Source organism: Vicia villosa, linkage group LG5, assembly GCF_029867415.1.
Source record: "Vicia villosa cultivar HV-30 ecotype Madison, WI linkage group LG5, Vvil1.0, whole genome shotgun sequence".
Lineage (NCBI taxonomy): Eukaryota > Viridiplantae > Streptophyta > Magnoliopsida > Fabales > Fabaceae > Vicia > Vicia villosa.
In genome coordinates, this window is record NC_081184.1 from 99490786 (window position 1) to 99502038 (window position 11253).

Genomic DNA, 11253 nt, shown 5'->3' on the forward strand with positions numbered 1-11253 from the left:
TACTCATGGTTCTCTATCAAACTTGAACATTAGAGTGTTAACTTTTAACTCTCTCATCCGCACCGAAAAAAAATCCATTGTGGCTAAACACCACCTCATCGTTTCAACGATAATTTATAGTTCTGAACATCATCATTTCCATTTAGCATTCTTCAAAAATAATATATAAACACACTATTTTTTAAAGATAGGATCCTCTCTATTTTTTCTCTCCATTATTATAGGTACTGCATAAAAAATAAATGTACACTCAACACTTAATTTATTTCTTTTCATCGTTATTTCATCACATCGTCTAATAGCAACATCCCCTCTTTATTTTTTTTTCTATCTCAAGGTGTTAGATTGATGTAAGAACATTTTTCTCGTGTCACAGTCTCAATGACTTGGATGAATAACACCATTAACTTCAGCATATAGAAAACGACATATCCTAAAACATTTTAAAATACACGAGTACACCACATAGATAAGACACAGATCAACACCGTAAGATTACGCTAAATATGTAGAGGTCGAGTGTACGAAAGATAATATATCGTACACGAAGGAGACAATTAAATGACAGAATCGATACATGAGAAGTTAGTAATTAAAAGTAGCAAAAGTAAGGAACCAATACAGATAATAAAACCGTGAAAAAAAGAGAAAAACCAAAAGGACCCACAAATAATGTTGGAGTTGAGTTTCACACTTTCACCCCACTCACACCACTCACAACAATAACGTCACACATTTCCTCATCAATATTCCAACAAAGAGTAATTTTAATTTAACCACATAAAAAAAAGTGAGTTGACGTTAATTTAGACGTGAAAGCTAACGGATCCAAAATCTTTTCCGCAATCATTGTTTTTCTTTCACACACCTTGCTTCCTCCATCTTTCTATCCTCAACAATCTTCACTTTTCCCTAACACCTCACTTTCAAGGTTAATTTACTTCAACCAATAACCTTCAGATCCATTTGAGTTCTTGTAGTAGAAATCAAGAGCTACCTAGGGTTTACTTTCACTAGTTGTTGTTCTCGTTTTCTTCTTTAGGTGTTGGAATTTGGAAGTTCCTAACCTAACTCTCTTGTTTTGTTTGAGTTGAAGTTGCACCGTAAAGCCTATACTGCAGAAGATTCAAGTTTTCTTTTGTTTTTGTGGTTACACAAAAATTATAAAGCTAGAAAGAAAGAAAGTATGAAAAGTTAAGAGACAAAAAAAATAAAAACAGGTAGTTTGTTTTCTTAATTTGCTTTTGTTATGAATGTTATTATTATATTATTTTTTTTATTGTTGAGTAATTATATTTATAATTTTTTTTATTATTTTTTGTGTATTTTTATGGCAGTTAATTAATTTGGTGTTTGAAAGTTGAAACCTCATATGAGATGAGGCCTGAACAATTGCATGTTGCACAACAAATTAGGCGTGACAAATTGAGAATCCAGAATCAAGAGTTTCCTAACAACAACAACAACATAGAACAATTATTATCATTACACCAACAACCACAACAAGGTTTCAACATGGATCTTCATCTTCAACTTCATCATCAACTCAGAAATTCCAACAACAATATGCTTGAAGATGATGATGTTGGTGAAGCTGGTCTTTATTCATCTGATCAGATGATGAACAGTTTTTCGACACCGCCAAATCCGTTACACAGAAACCCCTTGGAGTACTATCATGAGCTAGGTGAACCAAGTAGCAATAACAACAATAACAGGTTGAGTTATTATTATGCAAATGAAACGAATCAGAATGTTTTTTTGCCTTCTGAGCTTAACCATAGTGATATTTTCAAGTCTTCAAGTTCTATTAGTCCTCAAAGTACTTCAGAAGTTGCTTCTTTAATGCATCATGGTGTTTGGGGAGGTGGGAATAGTAGTCATAATGTGTTTCATGAAAATCAAGCTAATTTGTGGACAAATAGAGGTGTTAATATTGTTGACAACAATAACAATAACAACACGGGTTCTTTCTTTAATGATTGTAATAATCCACAAGGTTTATCGTTGTCACTTTCATCAAATTCTTCGCAATCTAAACATTCACCTTCTGCTTCAAATTTTGAACAAGGGTCTTTCTTAAATGTTGTGAAACCAATTCATCAAGCAGAACCAATTGGAGTCTCTCCAAACAGTACTACCACTACTACTACAAGTAGCGGTTTTAGGAACGTTGGTCCTCTTGGACCCTTTACTGGATACGCAACAATACTGAAAAATTCAAGGTTTTTAAAACCTTGTCAACAGTTGTTAGAGGAATGTTGCTGTCAAAATGTTCAAAATACGGCAAAATCATGTGACAATGTTCCAAAATGGGTTTCTCGAGATGTTAATGTTAATGTTGAAGATAATGAAACTGGGAAAGGTAGTAGTAGTTCAGGTGGTTCATGCTCTATGTTTTATGGTTCAAAAGAGAAAGAGAATAGTGCTGCTGTTGTTGCTGATGATGGAGGAGGAGTTGGGAATAATTTTTGTCTTACTTCTTCTAGTTCTCGACCTGAGTGCCAAAAGAATAAGGCTCAACTACTGTTCATGCAAGAAGAGGTAGGTTTTCTGAACTGTTCATGTAACCCTTGTTATATTCTAGCCTGTTTTAATTTATGTACTATGTTTTTTTTGCTGTGTCTTTATTATGTTTTTGTCGGAGTTAATTAATGTCTGAGTCAGAAATTTACTGTTTTAATATAAAAAAAAGAAAATATTTTTATACTGGTAACCAATGTTAAGTGTCAAATTCATATTAAACTTTAAATTATTGTGTTATTTTAAAAAAAATTATATGACATGAATGATTGATAAATAAGATAACAATGTAAAATTATTTTTGTCTTTGTATGATCAAAGTTTTTAACAAAGTTCATATTCAACCATAAGAAAAATGAAAAAATAAAGTTTACATGCTTCTATTTTTGTCTTAGTATGATCAAAGTTTTTAAATTATATCAAAATTTTAGAACTTTCTTAGAAAGAAAAAATGAGTGCTTGTAATCTCTCTACCGACTTAAATAGTAACTAACATTAAGTAGAGACTAAAATATAAAAAAAGTTATAGATATTACACTTGAAAAGTTGTGAGAATAAGCCGGAAGGATTAGATTTTATAAGACTAAATTGAAGTTTGGTCTAAAAAATTAAATATTTTCAGGTTGGGGTCAAAGTGTGTCATAGATTCATAATTAGGTCTCCATTACATTATAACATTTTAATCTATTTAAAATCTTCTTTTAAATTAATATATTTGAATAAATATTTTAAAACCTGTTTAAATAGACTCGTAGCATGTTTGGGATGGTGAGGGTTATCCAAAATTTGTGTAAATTATCACATTTATGTAGAAGCTACAATTTGTCCTTTCTGGTTATTACAGTGGAGGATCATTTAAACATGAGTTTAAATGCATATACAAACATGTACTAGATTAATGAGTTATCTCAATTTTGTTGTTTAACACAATATTTTTGAGAAATTGATTTTATATATTATTATATTCAATTTTAATTTATATTAACACATTAAAATATACAAAAACATTAATATGAACCAATAAACTTAAAATCTAATATATAATAGAATATTATTCATATTTATCTGGATATGCTGACTTAGTAGGTCCAAAAAGTTTTCAAAAAAATATTATAGAGTTTATTTATTTTGGATCTAAATAGATTTCTATAATAGTTTTAGTCTTCTTTATTAATTTATAATAAATGTCTTTCATAATTTAAAATTATTATAGATAAGATAGCATATTCATGTCGATCAGATCTATTCCACCTGTTAGTGATAATAATGGAAAAGTGTATAGTAAAAAAATCTTGCCAAACGTTTTGTCATCAAAGGAAATTAATTTAATAATGCTTTAAAGATACTACTTTTGAATGTCATTAACAAGTTGCTTTCTATTAGAAGCCTAGGTAATTTATTACAAAACTAGTTTAGAATATTATTTATTAACAAATTACTTACTTATCTATGTTAAATTTAAATACATTCATTTTCACCAAAAGAAGTTTATTAAGTAATATGCTTATATAATAAACTACTTTTGAGCATCAGTTCTAGTTTCTTTTATAAATATAATTAGGGCTGAGAATAAATCGAATCAATTCAAAAATAATTTGGAAATCGGTTCAATAATTAAATCGTTGAATTAAGTTCATAAAATAAATAAGCTGACTATGAATTAAAAACTAAGTTAGTTAGTTAAATGAGTCGAATTTGAACTATACATAATTCAACTTGTTAAGTTCATGAGTCAATTCGATTATATATGAGATAAATTATATTGTTTTTAATAGTAGGTTTAAAGATTTACTCCAAATTTTAACCCTATATATTTTTTTTTAATCTAACGGCTTTAATTGATAATTTATATTCTCAAGGGGGAAAAACATTTTTAAAAATGATTATACAAATAAAATCGAAGTTGTAAAAATTCCAATCTTATAACTTTTATTTTATTTTTATATTTTTTAATTAAAAACAATAAATTTAAAATATTAAAAAATTAACTTTAAAAAATAACTTTTAAGTTCGTGAAACAAACGAGTTAAATCTAACGAGGTAAATCTAACAAGTTGACTAAGTTGTTCGTAAACTTCTAACGACTCAAACTGATATTTAAGTTGAACCAATTCTTAACGAGTTGAACCGAGCTGAAGTAAGTTCAACTCGACTCGATTCATTTGAACCCTAATTACAAAGTATTTTATTACAAATTAGCATAAAAAATCATTAATTAAATCGCTTATTTTTCTACATGTTAAGTATAAATGTTTTCATTTTTATAATGTACTATAATTTGTCATATTGTAGTTCCCTAATTTAGAATCACTGTTGAGTTATATTTATGCTTTTAATGGGATTGATTGAAGTGCTAGATGGGAATCTTCCCTATTTTGTTTTCTTTTTATTCTATTTTTTGTGTAGGGTATGGCCTAAGGGTCTAGAGATCTTACCTTTCATATGATTTGTCATCAAAGTTAAATTTAAATAAATTAACTATATAAAATTGATTCTCCTAGCTGAATAGTAAATTGGAATATTCAAGAGCAATTGAACAATATAATAGTTTAACTAGAAGTTATGAGTTCGAACTAGAATGTTAAATTCTCACGAGTAAGAACTTTGTCGTTTATTGTGGTTTTTTCAACCTGGAGAGATTAGTCTCTGTATTGCACGAATACGATACACTAAAATCTTCTCAAATCATATGTTTGATTGTAATATGTGAATAGGTTTAACAAAATATAGAGATTAGTCTCTACAATTGAGTGTAAAGTATATCCTCAAATCATATTCTTGATTGTATTATGTGACTAGGCTTAACTAAAAATAGTCTCTGCCCTTGCACGCATAGAGGATCCTCGAAAAATTAAAAGTGCAGTTGATGTAACCGAAATTGCATTTGCCATAACTGGCAGTGACAATTGCAATGTTGCAGTCTAATATGTGGCTAGGTTTAAATGACTGTTGTTTAATGCAATCCAAAAGAATGAAATGAGCAAAACTCAATCTTTGTCTCTAAAAAGTTGAGAAACAGTGATTGGCATCTTGTATAGTTATTGATAAATCATTCTATTGGTCCAAAATCCAAGCAAAACAGTGCTTTTGGATAACAATTCATTTTCTAAAGGTACTTTGTTCAGAACTCTATAGAAGAGTTTGAGAGAATACCCTACCTGCCTTATTTTGTCATCTAGCTAATTCAAAACAGTATCTACTAATATTTTTACCTTAATATAGTAATTGTGGTTGTTACAACAGTATAAAATATCTCATCATAATTTAGTGTTGCTTAGAGTGCATGGTTTCAATAACTTTAACTTTTTCTGTTGTGGTTTAAAGAACTTTCTTATTCACAACAAGATGAATGGTATAAAAATCTATGATGAATAGATTTTTATAGGGAGAAAAAAAGTGAAACAGAGATAAAAGTAAATAATTAAAAAAAGTTCCTTTACAAAATTACAGCTTCTGTGCAAAAAGCAAAAATTGCTTTTTGTATTAATCAGTATATTATCAGATGCAATAAGAATACTACTTTTTGTCTTGAACAGTTTTATCAGGATTTATTCTTTGCATTCTACTTATCTGCATTTAAAAATTTAAAATTTTGATCGAAGGTGTGTCTGGTGTCTGTATTCGATGTAGTTGAAGATTTGTTAGAATAAGTTTAATATTGTTTAAGCTAATATTTTGATCTATGAAGCACGGACACTAGAAACACGATACAGACACTGACACGTTGACATCGATAATATTGAAAAAACGAATAAATTAAGCGTAATCACGGGTGTCAATGTTGGTTTCAGACTCAAATGTTGACAGAGAGACACACAATTTTTCAGAGGTATCAATACTACAGTGATTATGATACACCAAAAAATCTCATATTATTTAGGAATTGAGGTCTTGAATAGTTTATATCCTATAATCACACTCTTTAACATAACGAATAGTCTTTTACAAAGGACAAAATTGTCAAGGCTCAAACATAAACCTAAAGCAGACAATACCTCTTAGACGCACTGTCTGTCTAATACCTCGTGTCCGTGTTTGTGTCATTAGCACTCTACATTTGTTCAAACAAATTTTAGTTATTGGTTAAAAATGGTATTGACATTAGTGTTGCATTTTGGAATATATAGGTTACAAGAAGATACAAGCAATACCATCAACAAATGCAAATGGTGGTTTCATCATTTGAGTCCGTAGCAGGTCTAAGTTCAGCTACACCATACATTTCAATGGCTCTTAAGTCACTATCAAGACACTTCAAATGCCTCAAAAATGCTATCACAGATCAACTCAAGCATACATGCCAAGCATTGGGAGAGGACTTTTCAGTACTACCAAACACCACATGTAGTAGCACTAAAAGTGACAGTAATAATATGACAAGGCTAAGGTTCATGAATCATAGCTTACAGAAGAACAGTAATATTGACTTTGCTGAACCTCAGCAACATGTTTGGAGACCACAGAGAGGCTTACCTGAACGTTCAGTGGCTATTCTTAAAGCTTGGTTGTTTGAGCATTTTCTTCATCCGTATGTTTCTGTCTTTCTCAACGTCTATTTTTTTGAAAAACAATAAAGAAACTGACACTTCAGACGAATGTGTGTCTAGTGTCCAACACCAGTATCAGACATTGACATAGAATTATACTACTTGTTGATGTCTGATACTGACACCTGTTGAACACCAGACAGACGCTCTAGTCTCTCGTGTATACTATCTGTAGATGTTTGATACTGACATATGTTGCACACTAGACAAACGCTTCAGTGTATGTCTGATAATGACATGTTTCGGACACTAGACAGACACTAGGTTTCATCATTTGGTGGTTTTATCGTTTCAATCTGTGTTTGGAGTATTTCATCATTTCATTTTATCAAATTTATATCTGTGTCAACGTGTTAGTGTCAAAATAGCTTCTCGTGTTCGTGTCTATTTTTGCGTTTCATAGATAAAATGATTAAATTATGATTTTGTTTTGCTGTTAAATATCATTTTAGGTACCCTACAGATACTGATAAACACATGTTGGCTACACAAACAGGTCTATCAAGAAACCAGGTAGGAGTCTACTTCTTTTGAATCAATAATTGTTACTTTAATTGTTTTTGTTTTCAATATCCAAACTTCATGTCAATTTTTATCATTACTGCTGCAATATCGATGTCACATAGGTATCCAATTGGTTCATAAATGCTCGAGTTCGTGTATGGAAACCGATGGTTGAAGAAATACACATGCTTGAATCAAAAGGCGCAATAGAAGCTCAGAATCAGAACAATAACAAAAACGAACCCTACAGAGTTGGAACACATGAACGGAAATTCCAGTGTTTGGAAATGGGGTCATCGTCTTCGGGCATTCACAATGTTGAAAAGGTAATTACAAACGAAGAGCAATGGAATAATAACATTCATGAGAAGAGATCTAAAATGGAAAATGAGATTACACCAAACATGGATATGGGTTTTTTGCCTTATCAAAATGGATCTGTGTCACTGACTTTGGGTCTTAGACATGGGGTTGAAAGTGTACAACAACAGCAACAACAGTTGCAGCAGGAGGTAGAGCTTAGACATCAGTATGGAGGACACATGATCCATGATTTTGTGGGTTGATTATAATGTTTTCTAGAGATTTGGTGATAGAAATGAACAAATAATATTTGGATTAGGCTTGAAGTTTAGGTGAATTGGATTAGAGGCTCCATTTACTTTTCAACTTGGCAAAGTATGCAAAATCGAGGTAGGTTGAGAGAAATAGTCATTAAGAAACTATGTAACTTCGAGATTTCATTCATATAAGTGTAGTTGTCATCTCGTAATCTTGATGTCAGGACAATGATACATGCAGTTATAATTAATTAAATTATTTTTTAAGATTATTGGTGTCGATTTATTAGTACCGTATTTGGTGTTTATATGTGTCTGTACTTCACAGGCGATTGATCAATGTGTTTTTAGTGCGTTATTTTGAGTGCGTTGTTTTGAGTGCGTTTTGGATGGAAGGAAGTGGTGACATTAAGATTAAACTAGCATACGATCATCCATTTCTGTGTAATTATAATCATAATTTGGGATTTAAATTGAATGTGATGTTGACCATACTATTTTGCCGCACCTTGAATCTGTTTCAACAAATCAAGGTAGCTTGAATCTCAAGAAGCTGATGTAATTAGCACTAACTGATAGTTTTAACCATTAACCACTTCTCTAACTAACTAATGTCTAACTACTTGTATTGTAATTCGTTAGAGTCAGTGGATTAGGTTTCTCTATTATCTCATCTTTATTGCTTAATATTCCCTCAGAAGTTGGAGAATGGCAAATGTTCACCATTCTGTATTTGGTTGTCACAATGAATGACAGATGCATAAGCACATTGAACTTGCATGTCACACATAAGTACGACAAACATTAGACTTCAAATATTGCAACTGTCAAGGCTCAATATTTCGCTTTTGATGAAGATCTTGATATAATTAGTTGTTTTTTAGTCCTCCAATAAAAACGATATTTATCAAAGAAACAAAAACCAGAAAAGGATCGTCTAGAGTACATATTGAAGTATGTTTTAAAATTGCATAAAGCAGAAATTAGCCCAGAAGTTGAAGAAGACCAGCGGCGGGCCGATACGACAACAGAACCAGCGGTAGATTTGATCGGCGGCAAGAATCAGTGGTCGCCGGGTCGGCAGCAACAGTAGTCAGGTCAATTTCGACAAGCGATTTGGATCCATCAGGTATCAAATCTGCTCTTGAAAGTTATTGTGTATTTAGCACTACTACGAAAAACACATTTTATTCCTATTGAAAAAGGGGTTTTACCTCGATTTTACAGGCGAGTTAACGAAAGACGTCATGAAAACTTGCCACTTTTCCCATTGGCTATAGATCCACCGAAGGAAAAATTGTATTGGTCATTGGTTCGATCTCCGATAAAAACATTGAATTATTTTCAAAACTATAAAATATGCGCCACATACCTCTCGATTTCTATTATTATCCGAGAGAAAAAGTATGTATTTAAGTCGGTTTGAAATTGTTGATATATAGTGTTAAGAATATTTGTATATATTAAAAGTACCACATCGATTATATCATGTAATTAGCTATAAATCTCTCTCTCTATATATAATACAATCTCCGTAGTGCTTTTAAAAATATATTGTTTATTCAAATGTCTCTTAGTCTCTCGTAATTTAACATGGTAACAGAGCCTACTGAAAGATAACTTTTCATTGTGCTTTATTCGGTTGAACCATTGTCTTACGGTGAGAAATCTTTGGCAAACTGTGTCATACCTCCAATTTGCCTTCCATACACTGTCGTGACTCATTTCGGCATCAGTTTTGGAATTTCTCCGATCACCAACTCACTGTCGTTGCCACTATTTATGGGGACCTTCCGGCAAACCCACACTACCGTAAAAAGCACCTCCTCTGATTGGGCCATTTTTCGAAATTTTCACCATTAGAAGCCTGCACACGCGCCCACACATGCCACCTCCATCTCCGTGTGTGGGCCTCACGTGCCGCCACCTGAACCGTGTGTGACACCGCGCCCGCCGGCTGATACCGACGAATTTTCCACCATCCCACTCTTCTTGCACTTGTTCCAGATTCGACCTCAGATTCTATTTTCCACTCACGAAAAACTGTGATCTTGTTCAAACCGAGCTTTTTTCACCCGGTTCGTGTGATATTTTCTTTCTTTATATACTCATGGCTACTCCTTAGAACTTTACGCCAAGTTATGATGATTTTCTTAGGTGATACCAAAATTATCAGAACTTGGACTCTATTGCTTCGGTTCCACACACTGGTAACTCATTTGTTTGCCTTTCTCAATAATCTTCTCTTGGATCTTGTGTCATTGATTTTGGTGCGTCTGATCATGTTAACGGTAATAAAAATCTTTTTTCTTCTCTATCTTTGGTTTCTTGCCTACTATAACATCTGCAAATGGTTCTCAAACCTGATCAGAAGGGATTGGTACTATTAAAATTTTACCTTCTTTCTCTATTACTTATATTCTTTATGTACCTAATTGTCCATTTAATTTACTTTCAATCAGTCATTTAACTCGTTCTCTTGATTGTATTGTCATCTTTGCTAATAGTAATGTTACCCTGCAGGATTAGAGTTTGGGACGAACAATTGGCGTCAGATGTGAGTCTCAAGGACTTTATTGCCTCTCAATGTTATCTCAAACATGCTTAGCCAAAGATTACCTACTCACTATCCACCCTCAATTAGGTCATCCCAATCTCCCCAAACTATAGAGGTTGGTGCCAAGTTTATCGAATGTATCGAATTTACATTATGAGTCGTGTCGGGTTGGGAAACACACTCGTAATCAATTTCCCAACCGAGTCAATAAATGAGCTTCGTCCTCTTTTGCTTTAGTTCACTTTGATGTTTGGGGTCCCTCGCGTATTGTCTCTACTCTTGAGTCTAGGTATTTTGTCACCTTTATTGATGATTTTTCACATTGCACGTGATTAATTTTAATGAAAAATAGACCTGAATTATTTTCTATTTTTAAACAATTTTATAAAGAAATAAAAACTCAGTTTGGTGTGTCTATTTGTACCTTAAGAAGTGATAGTGCTCGTGAATACTTATCCCAAAAATTTCAAACTTTTATGTCCAACAATGGTCTACTCCACCAAACATCTTGCCCTCATACACCTCAACAAAACGGGGGTAGTCGAACGCAAAAATAGGCATC

The 11253-nt window shown here is 32.2% G+C and overlaps 1 protein-coding gene across 1 annotated transcript; it reads left to right on the plus strand.

Annotated features, from left to right (window-relative positions):
• The first annotated feature begins 727 nt into the window (after positions 1–727).
• Positions 728–8401, plus strand: LOC131601876 (BEL1-like homeodomain protein 8). Its single transcript, XM_058873786.1, has 5 exons — positions 728–1220; positions 1338–2544; positions 6651–7051; positions 7523–7583; positions 7697–8401. Exons 2-5 carry the CDS (start codon positions 1378–1380, stop codon positions 8138–8140), a joined length of 2073 nt encoding a protein of 690 aa, XP_058729769.1. The 5' UTR covers positions 728–1220; positions 1338–1377; the 3' UTR covers positions 8141–8401.
• The last annotated feature ends 2852 nt before the right edge of the window (positions 8402–11253 follow it).